General features: G+C 39.3%; 2 protein-coding genes and 1 non-coding gene across 3 annotated transcripts; 1 reads left to right on the forward strand and 2 right to left on the reverse strand.

Moving 5' to 3' along the window:
• Window positions 1-9,442: 9,442 nt before the first annotated feature.
• Window positions 9,443-9,526, reverse strand: TRNAI-UAU (transfer RNA isoleucine (anticodon UAU)). The gene is given in 2 exon segments: window positions 9,443-9,477; window positions 9,489-9,526. It is a non-coding gene; the product is annotated as a tRNA-Ile (tRNA).
• An 856-nt stretch (window positions 9,527-10,382) lies between these two features.
• On the forward strand, window positions 10,383-15,853 carry LOC137729194 (probable E3 ubiquitin ligase SUD1). The gene is made up of 9 exons (XM_068468050.1): window positions 10,383-10,886; window positions 11,644-12,333; window positions 12,613-13,380; window positions 13,470-13,681; window positions 13,775-14,137; window positions 14,428-14,588; window positions 14,665-14,828; window positions 14,920-15,066; window positions 15,184-15,853. Exons 1-9 carry the CDS (start codon window positions 10,608-10,610, stop codon window positions 15,688-15,690), a joined length of 3,291 nt encoding a protein of 1,096 aa, XP_068324151.1. The 5' UTR covers window positions 10,383-10,607; the 3' UTR covers window positions 15,691-15,853.
• A 356-nt stretch (window positions 15,854-16,209) lies between these two features.
• LOC137729195 (polyadenylate-binding protein 8-like) lies at window positions 16,210-22,365 on the reverse strand. Its single transcript, XM_068468051.1, has 9 exons — window positions 21,795-22,365; window positions 19,136-19,254; window positions 18,362-19,018; window positions 18,161-18,238; window positions 17,781-17,870; window positions 17,440-17,568; window positions 17,141-17,314; window positions 16,847-17,062; window positions 16,210-16,737 (listed from the first exon to the last, which is right to left on the reverse strand). Exons 1-9 carry the CDS (start codon window positions 22,051-22,053, stop codon window positions 16,492-16,494), a joined length of 1,968 nt encoding a protein of 655 aa, XP_068324152.1. The 5' UTR covers window positions 22,054-22,365; the 3' UTR covers window positions 16,210-16,491.
• Window positions 22,366-23,328: the final 963 nt, after the last annotated feature.

Genomic DNA, 23,328 nt, shown 5'->3' on the forward strand with positions numbered 1-23,328 from the left:
ACATGTTAGTGAGGTGCTCTAGCTCAAATTCAACATGTTACTATGTTACAAGCTCAAGCAAAGAAGATAAGATTCGTCTCAACTCTAATCTCACAGATTCACTCTTTCACTTGATTCTTAGGGCTTGCTCTCAACAAGTATATGTGAGTGAGGTTATGTAATGGAAAGCAAAATATTCTCACACATAATTCAATTAGAAACAAAAGAACTTTCTAGACAGATCTCATGAAATGAATCAAATACTAAGAATAGGATAATACTTACTAACACCCATGAATACATCTTCAAAGATCAGCTAAGTCTTTCATAAGGTTGTAATGTAAGGTTTTTAGGGTAGGTGAAAGGATGGATAAGGATTACTAGAACTTGAGGTTTTTAGGGTAGGTGAAAGGATGGATAAGGATTACTAGAACTTGAGATATACCAAAGTGTCTTCCTTGCAAAACCACCTCTTGAATTGATCTTCTTTTCTTTACTTGTTCTCAGCGTCCAGGACCTATGGATTAAGACATTGCATCTTCTTCTTTTTCTTTCTTTTTTCTTCTTAAAATGTTTTCTTTTTCCCTTTTTTTTTCTTTTCTCTTATTTTGCAATTCCAGCCCATGTTACCTTAGTACACACCACTTTCTTAGTTTAAAGCTTGAGCATTATATTTGTCTTCATCACTTTGGTATTCCCCAAGCTATAGGGAATGACTATTATGGGGGAAAATGAGTAGAGTTTAGTGTGGATGATGAAAGATATGGCTGTGCTTGCAATTCCAGATGGGTAATGTCTCACATAACAAAGGTAGGGAATTAGGCCATTTACTAGTTAAAACATGCACAGCCTAACATCGTCTCAATGAGTTCATTCATGGGTGATAATAAGCACAAGTGTCCACAAAAGAGAATAACTCTTAGTATTCAATCAAAAATGAATAATGAGATCATTTGAAATGAATTTGAAAGAAAAAGATCAAAGTAGAAACAGTTTAATCCCTCTAAAAGAAGCAAATAGGCACAAAATTTCACAAAAGGCAGTCTCCACTATCCTTCTTCTAAGGCTTGAACTAGTAACTTTTCACATGTATTCTTAGAACTGAGAGCAGTGGTATTATGTAGCAGATAATACAACTTTCAAAGCATAGCCAAAGTTATGATTGCAAGACTAAGTTAAACATGTACATTCCCATTATTTAATTGCAAATAGCTCTAATCATGACTCAAAAAGACTAAAAATTCAATACCACACACCCCCAAACCTAAACAAAGCATTGTCCTCAATGATTACAAATGAATGCAATGCAAAGTATGGCAAAGAATGGCATAGTATAAATACTAACAGAAAACAAAAACAAAATAAAGGATAAAAAAAAAAAAAAAAAAACCTAGTTGGGTTGCCTCCCAACAAGCGCTTTATTTTATGTCTAGGCAAGACATAATGTGAAGGTTAAGTGGCTAATAGTGGTGGTTGATTGAGAGTCTCAGTGACCTCAGGAGTTGGTTTAGAAGCATCGTAGTATGGCTTAAGACGATGGTCATTCACTTTGAAAGTGTTCCCTATCTGGATGTTTTGAATGTCCACTGCACCATGAGGATAAACATTAGTGACAAGAAATGGATCATACCAACGAGAACAAAACTACCAGGGAAGAGCCTAAGGCGTGAATTGAATAAAAGAACTTTCTGCCCAATCTCAAACGATTTCCTATGAATTACTTTGTCATGATATGCTTTGGTCCTGTCTTTGTAAATTCGAGAGATTCCATATGCGTTATTCCTTAACTCACCAAGCTCACTGAGTTGAACACTCCTCAAATGGCCTGCCTCATTTAGATCAAAATTGAGCCACTTTATTGCCCAATATGCTCTATATTCCAGCTCCACGGGAAGATGGCAAGGCTTTCCATAGACAAGTCGGAAATGTGACATGCCTATGAGAGTTTTATATGCTATTCTATAAGCCCATAATGCATAATGTAAGCACAGTGACCAATCTTTTCAAGTAGGGCCTATAGTCTTCTCAAGGATTTTTTTGAATTCACGGTTAAAGATTTCAGCTTATTCGCTTGTTTGAGGGTGGTATAGTGTGGAAACCTTGTGCGTGACTCCATAGCGTTTTAGTAAAACCTCAAATGATCAGTTGCAAAAGTGTGTACCTCCATCATTGACTATAGCTCTAGGAGTTCCAAATCTAGCAAATATGTATTCTTTAAGGAAACTGAGAACAACTTTAGAGTCATTAGTCCTAATGGGGATTGCCTCAACCCACTTTGAAACATAATCAACAGCAATCAATATGTATAAACAACCATGAGAATTAGGAAAAGGTCCCATGAAATCAATGCCCCAAACATCAAAAATTTCAACAACTAGGATTGGGTTTAAGGGCATTTGATCACGAGAACCTAAGTTACCTATACGTTGGCAGTGATCACATGTGACAACAAACTTTTTTAAACAAGCTAGGCCAATAGAAACCACTTTGAAGAACTTTAAAAGATGTTTTCTTTGCTCCAAAATCAACTCCACAAGGTGAATCATGACAGAATTTTAAAATTGAATGAAATTCAGATTTAGGTACACACATTCTTATGATCAGGTCTGGGCAATATTTCCAAAAAATGGATCATCCCAAATGTAAGACTTAGCTTGTTTTACAAGCTTGTCTTTTTGGAATCGATTGAATGTGCTCGGGACCTGCTTAGTGGCCAAGTAATTGATAATGTCTACGAACCAATGATCTGCAATGTTAAGGGGATGGAGCTGCTCATCTTGGAAGTTTTCTTGTAATGGCAAGTGGTATTCTTCTTCATTAGATGAATGCACTAAAAGGCTAAGATGATCTGCCACAACATTTTTTGAAGCTTTCTTATCTCGAATCTCCACATCAAACTCTTGGAGTAAAAGCATCCAACGAATCAACTTTGGCTTGGCATCTTTTTTGGTAAGGAGATATTTCAATGCTACATGATCAGAATAGATAATCACTTTAGTACCAATTAGATAAGATCTAAACTTTTCTAGACCAAAAATAACAGCAAATAACTCATTTTCAGTTGTTGAATAATTAAGTTGTGCATCATTTAAAGTACGGCTAGCATAGTAAATGACATGGGGAAGCTTGTTCACACGCTGCCCTAAAATAGCTCATACTGCATAATTTGAGGCATCACACATAAGCTCAAATGGAATGCTCCAATCTGGTGGCATGATGATAGGGGCAGTAGTAAGGAGTTTTTTGAGCTTCTCAAAAGCTTCATGGAACTTGCTAATGAACTCAAATGGAGCATCTTTAGCCAACAAGTTGCATAAAGGTCGTGAAATCTAAGAAAAGTCCTTGATAAACCGATGATAAAATCCAGCATGTCCAAGAAAGGATCGGAGTTCCTTCACTGATGTAGGGGCTGCAACCTGTTCACTATGTCCACCTTGGCTTTGTCTACTTCAATCCCATAAGCAGAGATCACATGGCCTAAAACAATGCCTTGTTGCACCATGAAATGACACTTCTCCCAGTTAAGCACCAAATTGCATTCCCTACACCTTTGCAACACTAAAGAAAGATTGTGAAGACATACATTTAAAGAGTAACCAAATATAGAAAAATCATCCATAAAAACCTCAATGATGTCCCCAACCACGTCCGAGAATATGCTCATCACGCATCGCTGAAATGTTGTAGACGTGTTGCATAATCCAAATGGCATCTATCTATAGGCAAATGTGCCAAATGGGCACATGAATGTGGTTTTTTCTTGGTCCTCAAGGGCTGTCGCAATTTGGTTATATCCAGAATAACCGTCCAAAAAGCAATAATGGCTATGACCTACAAGACGTTCAAGCATTTGATTAATAAAAGGTAAAGGAAAATGATCCTTACGAGTTATTGCATTGAGCTTGCGACCCTCTAACATGTTTGTACTCTTGTTAGCACCACGTCATCATGCTCATTCTTGACAACTGTGACACCAGATGTCTTAGGGACCACATGTATCGAACTTACCCATTTTGAGTCAGAAATTGGGTAAATAATTCCTGCATCTAGCAGCTTCAAAATCTCATTCTTCACCACCTCCTTCATAGGTGGATTTAGGCGTCTTTGAGCTTCTTTGGTTGGCTTTGCTCCATCCTCAAAAAGAATTCGGTGCATGCACTTTGTTGGGCTAATTCCTTTTATATCAGCTATTGGCCAACCAATAACTTTCTTATTCTCTCTTAAGAACTCTTACTAGCTTTTCTGTCTCAACATCACTTAAATTGGCATTTATAATAACAGGAAGAGTATTCTCATTACCAAGATAAGCATATTTAAGATGTTCAGGAATCGGTATGAGTTCTAACCTTGGAGCTTGAATCATAGAGGGAATTGACTTCTCTGTTGAGCTAGGAAGAGGCTCAAAACTTGGCCACCTTAAAGGCGTGTAAAATGGCATGGCTTCTAAGGCAGCAAGTATCTCAGTTCTTGCTTCATCATATGCATCTTCCTCACTTTCAGTTAAAGTGAGTGCTCTCTCTAGTGGATAATCCCAACCTTGTGTTTCAACTGGTGCCTGCAATGTTAGGCTTAAATCAATAGAATTACATTCATGAATGTGACTAGGGTACCTCATAGCTTCAAGAATTTGAAAAGTTCTTGTTTCTCCTAGAACAGTCATGGTAAGCTTTCCGAAATGACAATCAATGATTGCACAAGCTATGGCTAAAAATGGTCGACCAAAGATGAGAGGAAGATGATTTGGTAGAGGGCTCTCCTCCATGTCCAAAATGTAAAAATCTGCTGGTAGAACTAGGTCACCATTATGGACAATCACACCTTCCACAATTCCTCGAGGATGAGTAAGAGAACGATCCACTAGTTGAATCATCATACGAGTTGGCTTGAGATCACCTAATTGAAGTGCTTCATAAATAGAATAAGGCATTAAGTTAATCGATGCACTAATTTGCCATGGAATGGTAGCTTCCAGGATCCTTCTCCTTTGGTGGCAACTTTCTTTGCAAAACTGATGACACTTTCTCACCAAATGCCACCACAGCATTGAGTTCCACCATCCTTTTATTTGTGCACAATTCCTTTATGAACCTCGAATAACCTGGAATATGCTTGATTGCCTTGAAAAAGGGAATAGCAATTTCTAGATTCTTGATTATCTCTAGAAACTCTTTCTCGAGGTGCTCCTTCTTTGAATTGACAAACCTGCGGGGGTAAGGCATAGGTGGAGTATATCCTTCCACCTTAGGATTAGAATTGAACTCACCAGGTTTAGATTTTACCTTTGGAACATTCAACTTGGCTGGAATGGTGCTCTCGTCATGAAGAGTTGATTTAGACTCCTTGTGATGTTGCTGGTAGTCTTCTTCTTCCTCTTGTTGGACAACCACAAGTTCATCAATTTGTTGAGGCTCCTTGGTGCTTTTAGGCTCCTTGGTGCTTTTAAGCTCCTTTCCACTCCTCAAAGTGATCGCATTCACCTGTGCATTGTTCAAATCTTTTGGATTTACAACAACTTGACTAGGAGGCTTACTTGGTTCTCTTTGGTTTATGACTGCTACAATCTGTCCAACCTGAGTTTCTAAGTTTGCAATTGAATGATCAGTCTTGTTCATGAAAGCTTGGGTTGAAACCTTGAGGTCTTGAGTGCTTTGATCTAAAGAACTCACTTGTCCAGTCAATGTACTCATGATGTCTTCAAGAGGCTTGCTTGGTGTAGCTTGGGGAGGTGGTAGATTTTACACATTGTTGTTGTTTCCCCATTTGAAATTAGGATGATTCCTCCATCCTGGGTTGTAAGTTGGAGTAAATGGATCATTTCTAGGTCTCTGATTTTCTTGAAATCCTCCTACCATGTTTGTTTTTTCATGAAACCCTTGCACTTGAGGACATGCCTCAGATGAATGTCCTTACATGGAACACACTTGACAAACAGCCACAACTTGCTTTTGGGATACAAGTTGCTTAACAAGGTTAGTTAATTTAGAAATTTGAGAATTATCATTAGAAGTACTAACCTCATAAAACTTCTTGGTTTGTCAATTTTTGAAACTAAATTGCTTCATATTTGAAGCAATGTCCTCAAACATGGTCTTGGCTTGATCAGCCATCTTGTTCATTAAACTACTAGTAGTAGCATCCACCATCATACGATCAAAATCAAGCAATCCTTCATAGAAATATTGCATGAACAATTATTGTTCCAAGTTGTGATGAGGGCAAGAATGCAACAGAGTTTTGAAACAGTCCCAATACTCATGGAACAACTCTTTATCATTTTGCACAATTGACATGATTTTGCGCCAAAGCTTGTTAGTGCGTTGAGGTGGGAAAAATTGTTGCTGAAACTTTGAAGCTAGCACATCCCAAGTTTCAATGGATCCAGATGGAATAGTGTGAAGCCATGCCTTACCCTTCTCCCTTAATGAAAAGGGAAAGAGCCTAAGATGTATCTCTTGAAGGGTCATGCCTTGGATCTTAATGGTATTACACACCTTTACAAACTCCTTGATATGCAAATGGGGATCCTCACCTGCCAAACCATTAAATTTAGGTAAAAGATGAATCATACCTGATTTGAGTTCAGAGTTCTCCATGGTGGTATCAGGATAATGAATGCATGAAGATTCCTCACTGATCTTGGGAATCGCATACTCCTTCAAAGCACGATTAGCCTTGTTATCATTGTTGTAGTTGTTGTTTGCCATAGCCATCTCATCTTCTTCTAATTTAGCCTTAAGTGAGGATAAGGCTGACTTAGGTGTATGTGATTCTGAGTGGCAAGAAGAACTTGGCAAAGATTGAGTTTTGAGAATCCTCACAGGTTTGAGTGTACACCTTTTACCCGAACTTGGTTGAACCACCCTTTGTAGCTGCTCGAAATCAATGGGCTGCTTGAATGGATTGAAAAACATACAACTAAAAACAAAATAAATTAAGTTAGTATGCAAAACTAAAAGGAATTACAAAGTTGTTTAAACGCAGTCATGGCAACGGCTCCATTTTGTTGAAGTTCCTTTCGAGTGCAAATATAAGGATAGTATAGCGGCACAAGTAAGGATGTCGAACCACAGAGACTGAGAAACAACTTAGTAAAACCCTTGACTCTTACAAATTAGCATTAGTTAAAGACTCATATGACTTAAAATTGGGGGTTTGAGTAATTTTGGAAAAGAAATAAAGACAGAAAGAAAAAGGAAAAATTAGAACTATCTAAAAATAAACCTAAGACATGGAATAGGTTAGAAACGTTTTTAGGACATAAATCTGACTTGAAATGAGTACATGCCTTCCCCTAAACATTCCTGAATCAGTGATATGATCTTTTAACTTATCCCTTTCAAATGCACAACTAAGATGTTCACATATCTAGCATGGCATATAACTAGATTGTATGAATCCTCTCTTACTTTGCATGTTAGATGCATGGCATATACATAAAACTTGTATTTGTAGGTGCAACCTAGCATGGCATATACTCAGATTTAGCACCTAGAAACTCATTAAGAACGAAGAGGATTATGAACATCACATGAACCCTAGAACATGACATTTATCCTAGAACTTCATGGAATCAATTTACATGATTAGTTATGAACCTAACCACATGTTGCTAATGAATGAAAGAAGATATGGCAGTCGTCCTTGTCATTCTCAATAGAAAGCAAACATAAACAAGGTAGCTAAGCTTGAAAATATGTGCTTGAAATGATTGAAACAGAAAACTGATTCTAGCTTGCAAATGAAATTGATAAACTAAATCTGCATCACAACATTAATTCAATCATGTCTAGGGCTTCAAAGCAGCTCTAAGTATCTGTAAACTAAATTAAAAACATAACTAAATATATAAAAAATTAGGAAAGCAAGAACCTAGAAACTGCTTAAGGCTGAAGACTCTTGCTCTCTCCAGATTCTCCTCTTTTTTCTTTTTTTTTCCTCATGTAGCGTATTTGTCTCCTATTAAATGGCTTAGGACTTATCTAACATCTGACACATTTACATCCTTAAATTGACTCTCATTTATAACTCATAACAACCAGCTTTTAGTATTGGAGTAACTGGAAACTAGCTGTTATTAGAATTTGTAACTGAACAGCTCATCTTTATTCCATTATAACTTCTTGTCGAAACCTCCAAATCACAAACTGTAAAGGCCATCAAAAAGAAGACTTCCACGAATTTCCAACCATGTATGGCCCATTTTCTAATTCGTTATGAGCACTTAAGGGAAAAGCTCGCAAGTTGGCTGTTCTGTAAGGGCCTTTTCTGGAGGATCTTGGGCCACTTGTTACAATATTCAAAATAAGATGATTTCTTTAAGTCCTTACTTTCATCCTGAAATACAGTGCAAACAACAAAAGACCTTGTGATGCATAGAGATTTTAAGTAAAAAACCTAAGTAAAAAAGGGCATATAAATATAACTTTATGCACTCAACAAAAGGGCATGTACATATAAGGCCAGGGACCAACCCTCACCTCGCTGATGTGGGATGCTATAATCCACCCCTCCTTAGGGAGATCGACGTCCTTGTCGGCGCATCCGAACGGACAGTGAGTCTGGCTTTGATACCAAATTGTCACATCCCGACTCGCCGTAGCATGATATTGTCCGCTTTAGGCCACGCCTTCACTAATTTGTTCTTGGGTAAGAGAATCTCACTACCCAAAACGTGTCATGCTAGGAAGAGAAAGGCATGTACATATAAGGCCAGGGACCAACACTCACCTAGCTGATGTGGGATACTACAGGAGACATATATTTGCTAGTCATGTTTGGAAGTGACTTTAGAATGTCTGAAATTTGCTGTGGTGAAAGTGTTTTGGGTTCCGAAAGCACTACAAGTGCATTTTGGAAGAAGCTCATTAATGCGCTTTTTGTAGGAGTAGTTCAAAATGTTTTTTTTAGGATTCACTTGCATTTTTGTTAATGTTTGGTTCCATAATTTCTTCGAAGTATTTTCAATCATTTAAAAACCACATCCGAACACATATTGGTACATATCAAATGCTCTATGTTAATTCACATCTATGTTGGTCCTAGTAATGCATCTAATGTAGAACCCTAAATTATTTGCAGAAGAGATATATTCTGCATAGGTGTTTGCCTTTCTTTGCATGAACATATTTTTGGGGTCAACACCAAAATTCGATGGGAAGAAAACCATCTCGTTGGGGTCACAGTCACCCATTGACCCCACCTTCCCTCCGCTAATTATTAAAACCATTGTTGCCTTTAAAAATTGCTGTTTGGAGACTATTGCTTTTAAAATAAAAATAAGCATGATATTATATTTTTTACCAAATTTTTTATACTTAACTTTAAACTGAAGCTGTTTTTGGTAATAAAAAAACATATATCAAATGGGGTCAATGGTACAACACTGGTAATATCTTTCCCAGCTTACCACACCCAATCGAAGGCAATCTGAGCAAAGAAGCTTTCTTGAGGAATAAACAAAATATGGTGTGAGAGAGGCTCGAACTCTCGACTCAGGATTAATCAGAAGCTATAAGACCTATGCGCTAGCCAACTGCGCCACCACCCCTAGGATGTTAGTTGTCCACCTCTTATTTTTATAACTTACTTAGAAAATTATATTAACTTTAAATTATGCTTTGTATGCTTTAAATTTAGGGAACTTTTACAAAAAACTCCCGGTACTATTTACTTTAACGAAAAACCACATTTTTATACTAAAAAGTCAATCTTGGTACTATTCACTTTACCCTTTATTTTATTTTTATCGTTAAAACTTAAAGTTTTCAAGCCATTTTCATTATTTTCCTTTAAATTTAATCACGTCAATCACCGTGTCATAGATTTTAACGAATGAGGATTCTCTTCGGATCCTCTTATCCTCAAGTCGTGCAGTCATAAATTATTTTAAATACTTTTATTTTAAATTAAATATGAATAGTAATTGACGAGAACTGGTCGCACAATATATGATGAAAGGACACGATTTGAGGATCCCCAATATCCTCTTGGATTTTAATGTGATTGGTGATGTGAGCTGTTTTGGGGGAGATTTTCAATGTGTTCGGAAGACTATGTGATACATCATGTGTCATTGTATAAGTGGTAAGATATTTGTATTATAAATTAATAATTTTGTTTTCCGTTTGAAATATATATATATATATATATATATATATATTTTAGAACAAAACGATACTTTCTATACTAAGGAGTGGAGGAGTGGGGTAAGTTTCATAATGAGTTTGCAATAATGTGGCTTAAATTCGCTTTTGGTGAAAATCTAAAACCTCTCACTCACCAATGAAGATAAGTACCACTAAAACGTAGTACTAAGTGGCTAAAATTAACAACTTAAAAAATTAAAAGTTTATCCTATTTATATAATTACAGATGATGTTGTGTTCGGGGCACAATGCAATGTTTCTCAAAGGCCCGCTGAGCGGCACAGTATCCCTTGGTCACACGGAGCAGGGGCAATACAGAACATAAAATACACCCCCGGCTAAGCACACCCATCGCCACCTATCCCACCACGACCCAAAAACCCACCCATCTTTCGTCATCTTTTGAAACCGGCCTCACCGGGGAACTATCGGCAATACCCAACGCGGACTCCGACCCACCCCTGACCTGACCCAACCCAACCTATGGAGATCACCCCGTCCCCGCCGCCGTCCGCTGACCGGGACGTCCCAACCGACACCGTCAAGACGTCGTCGTCTCAGGAGAACGAAGCGAGCGCGGCGGCGGTGACGGTCAAGTGCGACGATGAGGAAGAGGAGGAGGACGTGTGCCGGATCTGTAGAAACACGGGCGACGCCGATAACCCGCTGCAGTACCCGTGCGCTTGTAGCGGAAGCATCAAGTTTGTGCACCAGGATTGCCTCATGCAGTGGCTTAATCACAGCAATGCTCGCCAATGCGAGGTTCAACTCTCTCTCTCTCTCTCTCTCGCTGTCTCTATGTAATTGGATTTGTTGAATTTTGTGCATTTCGGTCTCGATTGGTGATTGAATTGGTGTTTGCAATCCCTCAAATTTTCAGATAAGAGTTTGGAATTGATTTGATTAGGGTTCTAGGGTTTATTTTACCCGTTTTGTTTGTGATATTGGTAAGAGAGGCTCAAAACGAAGTCGAGCTTTTCATTCAACTCTGAAATCATTTTCCTGTTAGTTCGTAAATGTGTTAGGGAGACCTTAACTCTGCCATATGATATGAGAACCACAAAATTATTGTATACTAGTGTGCATGGGAGTGCTCGCGTTTACTGGGTAGAAAACGAAAACAAGAGAGCAAAGATATATTCGAATTTTATTTAGGATTGTGTATGGTCATCTTGGTGGGAAGCAATGGTTTAGAGAAGAAAAACATATCATTGTGTTAATAAAATCTAGAAGTTAAACCCCAGCATCACCACACCTAAGTTTGAAAGGCAGAAATTGTTACGTGTTAATATCCTAACAGAGGAATGTGAACTTTATTGAGCTTATACCATTTATCTTGGACCTTAAATACTTTTTTATGCACCTAATCAAGATATATGCTTGGTTGGATTTCATTGGGATATCCAGCATTGTTGGTTCTTAATTTTTTTATGTTTTTTACATTGTCATTCAATTTGTGTTTAAGCGTAGTGGTGACTTTATGTTCTCGGGGACACTAATTACTTTACTTGCATTGCAGGTTTGCAAGCATGCGTTTTCCTTCTCTCCTGTATATGCTGAGAATGCCCCTGCAAGGCTTCCTTTTCAAGAGTTTGTAGTTGGGATGGCAATGAAAACTTGCCATGTTCTGCAATTCCTTCTGCGCCTTAGTTTTGTGCTTTCTGTTTGGCTTCTCATTATACCTTTTATCACATTTTGGATATGGCGGTTGGCTTTTGTGAGGAGTTTTGGTGAAGCCCAGAGATTATTCCTTAGTCATTTATCCACTACAGTCATCCTTACTGATTGTCTGCATGGGTTCCTACTTTCTGCTAGCATTGTGTTTATTTTTCTTGGGGCCACTTCTCTGAGGGATTACTTCAGGCATTTACGTGAGCTTGGAGGACAGGATGCTGACAGAGAAGATGAAGGGGAAAGAAATGGTGCCCATGCTGCAAGGAGAGCTCCTGGACAAGCTAACAGGAACTTTGTTGGTGATGTGAATGGGGAAGATGCTGGAGCACAGGGGATCGCCGGAGCAGGTCAAATGATTAGGAGGAATGCAGAAAATGTTGCTGCTCGGTGGGAGATGCAGGCAGCTCGTCTTGAAGCTCATGTGGAGCAGATGTTTGATGGTCTGGATGATGCTGATGGGGCCGAGGATGTACCGTTTGATGAGCTTGTCGGCATGCAGGGACCTGTATTTCATTTAGTTGAAAATGCATTCACTGTAAGTTTTTATTTTGGTCTTTTTCTCCTTTAAATTATGTTTTCTGATAGATAATGCTCTAATATTTCTATTTTTAGGTTCTCTCTCTCTCTTTTTATTTTTTTCTTGTTTTGTTTCTGATTTTTCTGGCAACTATAGCTTGTTTATGCATCTGTATTGTGCGTGTTATTTGGTTGAGGTCAACTTTCAGTGGTAGTTTCTCATTAGGACTTTATGTTGTATAAGGATATTTTATGTAATTTGTATTAATACATTGAATGATTTTAATTCTTTCTTCAGGTTCTGGCCAGCAATATGATATTCCTTGGTGTAGTAATCTTTGTGCCTTTCTCAATAGGTCGGATTATACTCTATCATTTGTTTTGGATTTTCTCCGCAGCTACTGGTCCAGTATTGTCAACAGTCATGCCACTTACAGAATCAGCCCTTTCCTTAGCAAATGTAACATTGAAGAATGCAGTAACAGCGGTAACGAATGTATCATCTGAAAGCCAACAAAGTGGTATGGTTGGACAGGTTGAAGAGATCCTGAAAGCGAACATGAGTGGACTAAATGAGGTTTCAAACAATGTAAGCTTACCACTATCAGCAGACTTCTTGAAAGGGGCAACACTTGGGACATCAAGGCTGTCTGATGTTACAACTCTTGCCGTTGGATACATGTTTGTGTTTTCCCTAGTGTTCTTCTACCTGGGCATTGTTGCTTTGATTCGGTACACTAGGGGTGAATCATTGACTATGGGAAGGTTCTATGGTATTGCTTCTATGGCAGAGACAATTTCATCTCTCTTCAGGCAGTTCCTGGCAGCAATGAGGCATTTGATGACTATGATTAAGGTTGCTTTTCTTCTAGTCATTGAACTGGGGGTATTTCCCTTGATGTGTGGATGGTGGCTAGATGTTTGTACTATAAGGATGTTCGGGAAGTCCATGTCTCACAGGGTTCAATTCTTCTCAGCTTCTCCCTTAGCCAGTTCATTGGTCCATTGGGTGGTTGGAATTATATACATGCTACAAATCAGCATATTTGTCAGTCTTCTTCGAGGGGTACTGTTCTTTGCCATCTTATGTTTTGGCTAATTTGCTTTTCAAACACCAAATTTCCATGTATCTTTTGTCCTATGTTCTGCCTGCAGGTTCTGCGTAATGGAGTTCTTTATTTCCTTAGAGATCCAGCTGATCCTAACTACAATCCATTCCGTGATCTTATTGATGATCCGGTGCACAAACATGCTCGCAGGGTCCTCTTATCTGTTGTGGTGTATGGGAGTTTAATTGTGATGCTGGTGTTTTTACCGGTTAAACTAGCTATGCGGATGGCACCTTCCATTTTCCCTCTTGACATCTCGTAAATTGACCCTCTGTGTTCCATTTTCACTTATTATGTTCCTGGTATCTTTTAATGTTCGCTAAGATGCATATTATTTTTCCCTATTGGCAGGGTGTCCGACCCGTTTACTGAAATTCCTGCGGACATGCTTCTTTTTCAAATATGCATTCCATTCGCCACTGAGCATTTCAAATTACGGACAACGATTAAATCCCTCCTCTGTTATTGGTTTACGGCAGTTGGCTGGGCTCTTGGTTTAACTGATTTCTTACTGCCCAGATCTGAGGACAATGGTGCACAGGAAAATGGAAATGCAGAGCCAGGAAGACAGGATAGAGTACAGGTTCAACTGGGGGTACAGGATCAGGCTTTGGTGGCACTTCCAGGTGCTGATGATCCAAATGGAGTTATTCTTGCATCAGGAGACTCAAATGTTGCAGAAGAGTATGATACAGATGAACAATCTGATCCTGAGTAAGTTTAGAGAATCCGTACAAATTGATACACGAGTGGATCGTGTCTTTTGCTATCACAGGGTTTTTTTTTTTTTTTTTTTTTTTTTTTTTCAAATTTTCTTGGGCTGCATTCCTACTTTCAGATAGAACATTCATAATGCAGATGTTTTTACTTCACAATTTGAAGTCACGACATTCCTCTTTTTCTATTCCCCGTTGCATTTTTGAACAGTATGTTGTGTTAGTTTATCATCTTAACTGGTTTTACATTTTTTGGTTACTAGTATCTCTTTCTTTCTTTTTTTTCAGAAGGTACAGCTTTGTGCTTCGCATTGTACTTTTGTTGGCGGTGGCTTGGATGACGTTACTTGTCTTCAACTCTGCCTTGATAGTCGTACCAACCTCACTTGGAAGGGCAATTTTCAATGTCATTCCTTTTCTCCCTATAACACATGGAATCAAGTGCAATGGTAATTTCCCTTCTAATTGTTATGTTTCTTACTTCTAAAATCAGAATGCTGAACCTTTTCCCATTTCTTGTCTTAGATTTGTATGCTTTCATCATTGGAAGCTACATAATATGGACTGCTGTAGCTGGAATTAGATATTCCATCGAGCATATTAGAACCAAAAGGGTTGCAGTTCTGTTGGGCCAGATCTGGAAGTGGTGTGCCATTGTTGTCAAGAGTTCTGCGCTTTTGTCAATATGGGTACAAATCATTTGGTTTTTATAAGTGGTGTTCTATATGAGGTTTGTATATGTTTTATGCTCTAATACCACTGTCTCGTGTTATGTTCCAGATTTTTGTCATTCCAGTATTGATTGGGCTGCTCTTTGAGCTTTTGGTGATCGTTCCAATGCGTGTGCCTGTTGATGAGAGCCCGGTATTCCTGCTTTACCAGGACTGGGCTTTAGGCCTTATTTTTCTCAAGATATGGACCAGACTGGTGAGTGGTCTTATAAATAATCATTAGCATATGTGTTTGGACTTCATTATGTTGGGGATTTTCTGTTCACAAAATACCGAGGTTTTTATTGCTGCTGCTTGTTACGTACTTCTGCAGGTTATGTTGGATCACATGATGCCACTGATGGATGAAACCTGGCGAGCAAAGTTTGCAAGGGTGAGGGAAGACGGGTTCTCCAGGCTGCAAGGTCTTTGGGTGCTTCGTGAAATCGTATTCCCAATCATTATAAAGTTGTTGACTGCCCTGTGCGTGCCTTATGTACTTGCCAGAGGGCTATTTCCTGTTCTCGGTTACCCATTAGTGGTGAACTCAGCAGTTTATCGGTTTGCCTGGCTGGGATGCCTTTGCTTTAGCCTGTTGTGCTTTTGCGCCAGGAGATTCCATGTCTGGTTCACAAACCTTCACAACTCAATACGTGACGACCGGTACCTAATTGGTCGAAGGCTTCATAACTTTGGGGAAGCCGTCGAAGAGAAGCAAAACGAAGCAGGGACATCCTCGGAAGTGCAGGACTCTAACTACGAGACCAACAGGTTAATCCGATACGATCGAGAAGTTGATATAGGACTCCGACTAAGGCGTGTTAACCAAGTCGATGACTAATTTTTTGGTAGTGGTTTTTGTACATCACCTCCGTGGGATGTGGATGGTAAGAAAGGGTATCCAAGTATGCTGTTATTAGAGTTGTCTTTGAGTTTGTGCATATAATAGCTCGTCTAAAATGGTAATTAGCGTACATGAATGCAAAATTGTCGATAAATATGCATTGCCGCTTGTTCCTTGCTCGGAAACTATAACACAATATAGCGAAAACTGATCCGACAAAACGAAGATGGCTGAATTCATGATTCACGTGAATGTCATACAAGTGTATTATGCTAACCATACAGAGACTTGTGTTAGTTTGTTCTCACGTATGTTTGTGTCACTGGCATGAAAGTGCATCCGCGGTAGACAAGTAGCTCTCCCTTACATGTGGTTAGTCTATATTTACAGCAAAAATCAAGAAACCTCGGCTCGCAATTTAGATTTATTTAAAATAAAAATTATCGCGCCGATTCATCAACGCCAAACACAAGCGCGTGTTTTCTGAACAATTTTACGTTTCAAACCCCCAGCAAATTCTTCAATGTAAATGTACTCTTCACAGTTGAAAATGTGACAGCCGAAGCATGTTTTGCAAATGAAAAAAAATAAACACTCAGACCGTCTTAGTGCTGCGGAAAGCAACATGTGCACAGAAATATTTATGCATAAACATCACAAATTCACAATCTCAATAAACTCCGAAAGCTCACGGAAAACAGACCAAAACCAGTTTCTACCTACGCAAGAAACTTCTCAAACCAATCCAGACCACACCCTACAAGTGTCTCAATCCATCAAATCCAAAGATGAAAACTCTCATGAAACAAGGTTCCCATTGAGTGACAATGAGCCAAGTTGATCAGCTGCATTGCCAACTTGCTGTTGCTGAGCAACGTTCCTCAGAACATCCATAGCCTCAGCTACCTTTGCCTTCAAAGCTTCAGGCGACTCGAGCAAATGAAGAACCTCAGTCTGATCCATCTCCAGAAGCATGCCTGTAACCTTCGCTGCATTGTCAGGTTCCAGCTGTTCCACGAGCGGGTAAAGATTCTCACCCAGCATCTGCAAATTTTCACCCAAGGAGAACGTACGAAAAACATTAAGAACAAAATTTACAGAAATTAATTTCCATCTTAGAACGATGAAAGGACAATGAAACAAAAAAGCATACCGTTCTTTGCTGCTCTGGTGTAGCATTTGCAAGAGCAGTAGCCAAAGCCCCTATTGGAATTGTTGGCTGGGACAGTGCTGCATCACGGATAGGCATGCCGCCACCGCCGCCTATGTCATATGGTACAGAAAACATGCCTCCAGCAACACCAGGCATAGGACCATCAGGTATTCCGCGACCAGATGGGTAGCGGTAGACACGTCCCCTTGGTAGCATCTGTCAGTAAAAGGCCATCAGAATGTATGTCAACAAATAAAAATACTAAAGACTACTTCAGGACAACATGCATCCAACCTGCTGTTGCATTATCGGAACTGGTTGTTGGTTTTGCTGGACAGAGCCCACACGTCTGCCACCAGGACGCTGCCCTTGCTGCCCCTGCTGAACCATTGGCACAAAGAAATTTGGCATTGGTGCCCCACCAGGCCTCATACCAGGAACAAGCTGCTGCTGATACCCGAATCCAGGCTACAAAGGAAAAATAAAATATAAAGTCAGGTAATAGGGCAACATTACTGAACTCTTGATATAACAATTAAGTAAAAATAAAATATAACAATTTTAAATACCAAAAGAATGAAATTCCTGGTTACCTGTGAGGGAATGATAGCAGGTGGGCCTTGACCGTAGAATATTTGTTGTCCAAGACCTGGACCACCAGGATGGTACATTGGCATACGAGAAGGTGCCATTGCAACAGGCCGCATTTGAGAAAACTGAGCCTGGGCAAGCAGTTAATGTCCATAACATAACAACAATACAAAAAGAGTGGCACCAAGTTCAACAGGATACGTATCTTTGAGATCCTTTTAGTCTACAACTCACTTTAAAGATCTTGCAGGAAAATAACTTGATGCACACAGAAAAACTATTTATCAATTGACGTTAGGCTACACTCAAAGTTAGTTTGTTGTAGGACAAATAAAAGACATACCAGTAGCCTTGCTCTTCTATCTTCTTTTCGTTGTGCAAGTGCAACATAGAGAGGTTTACTTACAATCATCTTTCCATTCATCTCCAATAGCTATACACAATAACAAAAAATAAATTATTTTCACTAGACACTATTATTTGAGGAATAAAACACGCATGCACACGCTCAGACATACATTACCCACAAGAGCCCCCATATTCTACAATATTCATAAATCCTAAACCTAATTTTTTTGGGTTATAGATGAGGCAGCCATGAATCTCACTACCCATGGTTGATCATGGTAGCAAGATTAAATTTTGTCCTACAAAACTGAAATGAGGGAAGTCGGAATGAGACCATAGAAGCACTATATTAATCCATATGGGAAATCAACTCACAGCTCTATTTGCCTCTTCAGGAGTTGAGAATGCAACAAAACCTGATCCCCTACTTATTCCACTAGGATCTCGCATGACCTGATCACATGTCAACAAAAAATGAGAAAACTACGTTAGGCCATACCAATACAAAATGAATGAAGATTATGACACAAATACATTGCACTTTGCAATTTAAAACAGGGGCTACACAATACACACCTTGCATGAGGTAATAGTCCCAAATGGAGAGAAAAGCTCGTGAAGTTTATCATCAGCAATGGTATCATCCAAATTTTTAACATACAAGTTCGCACCTTGATACTTGTCTGCTGCCTCTTTCATACTCTGTTCAAATCGTTGTTTCAACTCATTTTCCCTTTCAGATTTCTTCTGGGCCTTCCCAACATACCACTCCTTATCATCAAATTTCTTTCCATTCAAAGCCTCAACAGCTCTAGCAGCATCATCAGCCTTTTCAAAATTGACAAACCCAAAGCACTTTGATTTTCCATCTCCATCCCTCATCACCACTTCACTAGTGGTTATCCCAAATTCAGAAAAAACTTTTTTCAAATCTTCCTCGGTAGTTGACTCTGACAGATTCTTTACATAAACATTGTTGAATCTTGACTTGTCAGCAGTACTGTCTCTTTCCTGTTTCCGGAGGAAAGGACCAACATAAACTTGCTTATCATTTAAAAGCATACCATTCAACTTCTCTATAGCCTTTTGGGCAGCTTCTTCTTTGTCAAATTGTACAAAGCCATAGCCTTTTGACTGGCCAGCAGGATCAGTAGCCACCTTACAAGAAAGGATGTCTCCAAATGCAGAAAATGTATCATGCAAGGCTTTGTGATCAATAGCTTTGTCCAAATTCTGGAAAAATTAATACAAGTAGAGGTGTCAGGAAGGATATAAAACAAGTAAAAAATGAGGACAACCATGACATGAAAGTATAACGGTGCTGCATAAAAATTAAAAAAATGGAAATACCTTAATAAATATGTTTCCAGCCCCACTTTTGCGAATAGTAGGATCACGATGAGAGTACATAATCCTAATGGGCCTTCCATTCACAGGAGTAAAGTTCAACATATCCAAAGCCCTAGCAGCTGCCATCAATTCCAACTAAAGATGTAAGTAAGATTCAAAAGAAAAAAGAGTACTGACTAATCCAACACAGTGCAAAACAAAGGAAGGCGAAAAATACTAGGCATCTCTAAGCTCTATTTCAAGAACAAAACACAAGATTGCATGTATGTATCCAAATACTTATGAGGCACATGTTACCGTAAAAGAGTTCTGTCAAACCCTTCAACGCAATCATTGTCATGATAAAAATCATAAGACAAAACAAAAATAACTCAAGATCCAAAGAAAAATGACACATTGTTGAACCAATTAGAGCAAGGCATCCCAACTGACCCATATTTTCAAGCTGTAACTCAACTTTTTCTTCTTGAATAAGATACAATACAAACATCTTTCCAGCAAGTACTTCTTAAATTTAATGGTTCATTGGCACAATTGTTTACAGGAAAGCAAAGTATCCTCCTTTTTTCGGTTTCTAATCTCAACGACGGCCTTCAGATGACAAGAAAGTTTCAACTTAAGATTTTAACAGAGGCCTTAAAGTATCCATCTAAACTGATCTTTGTGTGGAACAGAACAAAAAACCATGAAATAAAGACAAAGAATTGAAAACTTCATTATTTCATAAACGATAGGTAAGGGGACATATTATCATCTAATAACAAAAGGTAACAAAACAGCTTCCAAATTTGTTTCCACGTAACACCAATCAGATTATTCAAATAGTATGAGATGGAAAATATAGACACACTTTTAACATATAAGCCTTTTTTCAGTCTGAGAATAAGCCTAAATATGAACAACCTTAATCCTGCCCTTTGCTAGAACGAATCCTAATACAACAGTAGCTTAATTCAATTAGGTGCACGTTTCTTTCTTGTTCAAACCAAAATTGGAGCCTTTACTGAAGAGACCAACTGAAAGTCGTAAAACATGACCAGAAAACTCGTACAAGAGTCCAACACCACAGCCACAATCTCAACATTACAAACCTCACCAATAGACAGCAATTCATAATCATATAATGCATCGGCAGGAAGTAAATCAAGAAAAAGTCGCACATTGCCCAAATTTGAAACATCCGTTCATAGCCCATAACAATTAACCAAAAAATTGCACATGCTTGTATTCACTCTCCCCACCTAACAACAATTCCTTTTTGCAAACACTAAAGCCTCGTTTGGCACACCGGTTAGTACCACCGGATAGTACTAAAATACGAAGCGGGTGTTTGGTGAGCTTCGTATGAAATAAGCACCATACTATTTAATCTGGGCCCACTTATCTTATACCCTTCACACCCGGCTATTTATCCCGTCTAAAACCACAGGACAATTTAGTCGGGCTCGCTAACTCCGTCCTCTCCGAACGCACTGTCGATCCTCCTAGGTTCTGCCCATCCTTCATTCATCTTCTTCTTCAACTGAATCCTAGTTCATCTTCTCATTCATCTTCCTCTTCTTCCCAAGTTCCACCCCTCCCTCTATTTCATGGAATTTTTCTGCAATTTCTGATTTCTGGGTTTTTTCATCCGCCGTTATCTAACACAACAGAGCTTTAACGTCCGCAACTTTCTGCCATTTTCTAGAGCTTCAAAGCTTGTGAGTAATTTACTGGGTGAAAATCACATTCAAGTTTTAAATTTTGGGTGCATTTAGTAGTTAGTTTTCTTGTTTTGCAGAAGGATTTTATTTTTATAGGATTTTTCAAGAACCAGAGCAAGCGAGTGAGCGAGCTCCAACGGCAAAACAGCTCTCTTCTCTCTCCCAGTGAAAAACACACAAAACTCACTTCTTTCTTCGTGAATCCGAGATTGTTCACCAGTTTCACCTCAAAAGCCGTCTTTGAATCCGACGGCCACCATGAGCCCAACCTCTATCCTCGAAACGAAGCCGTTTTTGGGCCTACGAACCCCTTTTTGTCCGAATCAAACACCCCTAGAACCCCAAAAATCTGGGGAGAGTGATGGAGGAGGAGGGAGTGAGGGGAGGAGACGATCGGAAATCTGGGGAGAAGATCGGCAATTTGGGGAGGGGAGAGAGAAAAGTTCATCAAACAAAAAAAGATTTGTCAAATTTTTTTTTTCTTCCCTTTTCTTATCCAGTACCAAATACAATATAAATAATACAATCATTAATCCGATACTACACCAAACGGTTGACTAATTTAGTCAGTACTATCCGGTGGCTATTTATCCTATCCGACAGAAATAGTCAGTACAATCCGAGCTGCCAAACGAGGCCTCTCATAACAAGCAACACTTGCGCTTAACGAATGACCGATCACTTAGTTCATGTTTTTTCTACGGTTTCTTTCTACAATTATTTGCGCAAACACAGTTAAACAGAATTGGATTCACCGACCGCACCTAAAAATTGTAACTTTCGCACAACAAAATACAGTATTCTGGTGAGTTCAATTGGCATCCACAGTGCCTACCTCGCATGCACAAATATTTCTTAATTAAGCATCCTAAATCAGCTAAAAATAAGATAACCCATGATCTAAATTACATAATTGAGCTTAAAAATCCATAAGAAAGTGAATTAAAACCACTAACCATCTTGCGGGTTGGCAAAATTGACATAGCCATAGCCAAGCGACCTCCGAGTGGACAAGTCCCTGCAAACCCTAACTGAAACTACCTGACCCAGCTGGTTGAACAGGTCGTAGAGCTGCGAATCGGTGACGTTCGGGTCAAGATCGCCAACGTAAAGCGACGTCGTCACGAACTGGTTAGCTCCTCCGGCACCGTTCGCCACAGCTGCCGCTGCTGCCGCGTTCGCATTCTGAGCCGAAACCTGCTGAACTTGCGCCATCTTCAACAGACAAAAAAAACCCTAAATTTTTTTTGTTCTTTTTTCAAATATTTGAATTTTTTTTACTTTCGTTTTTTCGATAATCCTCCCTCTCCTCTTTCTACTCAACGCTCGCCAACTGCTCGATAAAATTCCGCTGAGAAAAATAAAATAAAATAAAAGACTCGACTCTTTTTTGGTTTTTGGGTAGGGAGAAGAGGAAAGGGAGTGGAGGGATAAATAGTCGGAGATCCGACGGAGGGGGCTGAGCAGCCGGTGGGTGGCGATGCGTGAGATAGGAGTGTGGGGGAGGAGAGAGAGACGTAGAGCGAGAAAGAGGAGTGGGACACGCGGCTGTGAGAGTTGATATAGCGGGAGGGCTTGCGTGAGCCCTTGGCTGATCCGGAGGATCCCATCTGGAACGTTGGTTTGGGGGGTGGGCCCGCGATGACCGGTCGTTTGTGCGAGATCAACGGCTGGGACGCGTGGAAGGGGAGTTGTGAGGTACAGCTACTGGTAATGGCAGATTTTTAGATAAGGTAGGTTTTGTCGGAAAATGATCATCTCTAGATTCTTTTCTCCTAATTCATTAAATCAGTAGATCTGTGTCATTAAAATTTGATCCAACGGCTACAAATAGGAGCCCACTTTAAAAGTTATAATAACTTCAACCGTTGGATCAAATTTCAATGACATAGATCTACTAATTTGGTGAATTAGAAGGAAAGGGATCTGGATAGGATCCTTTCCGATTGTGTCTTTGTGGGGTTGGTGTGGGGGCCGTCGAGCTGTCTTGGATTGTTACCACGTGGCATGTGAGCGCATCAAATACATGTTTACTGTGGAGTCAAAATGCAACACGTTGGTAAACATGAAGTTTTAACTTTCATTGCCACTTAGTACTCGATCTAGTGGCATTTTACTTCACTTATAATTGAAAGGTCTTAGATTCGATTATTACCAAAGACGGATTTAAATCACATTATTATGGCTAACCCAATATGGGTCTTAGCTGACACACCCCGACCGAGATCAGGGCGTGCTGGCCGTCACACGGAGGTGACGTAACCATGTGCACATGCGGAAGCTAATAAAATAGTAATATAAAAAGTACGAATAATTAAAAACTAGCATACAAAGTACTAAAAACAAGTGCTAGCGTGAGTTAGATGCTAAGTTCAGAGCATTAAGTCTACAGCAGTCCAAAGAAAAATGATTCGACAATAGTACACCCGAAGGTGACCCTACGCTGATGAGCGTCTGTCAGAAATGCCGGGAAAGCCCTCTGGGAAACCA

The sequence above is a fragment of the Pyrus communis genome, chromosome 3 (genome assembly GCF_963583255.1).
Source record: "Pyrus communis chromosome 3, drPyrComm1.1, whole genome shotgun sequence".
In the NCBI taxonomy this organism is placed as follows: Eukaryota; Viridiplantae; Streptophyta; class Magnoliopsida; order Rosales; family Rosaceae; genus Pyrus; species Pyrus communis.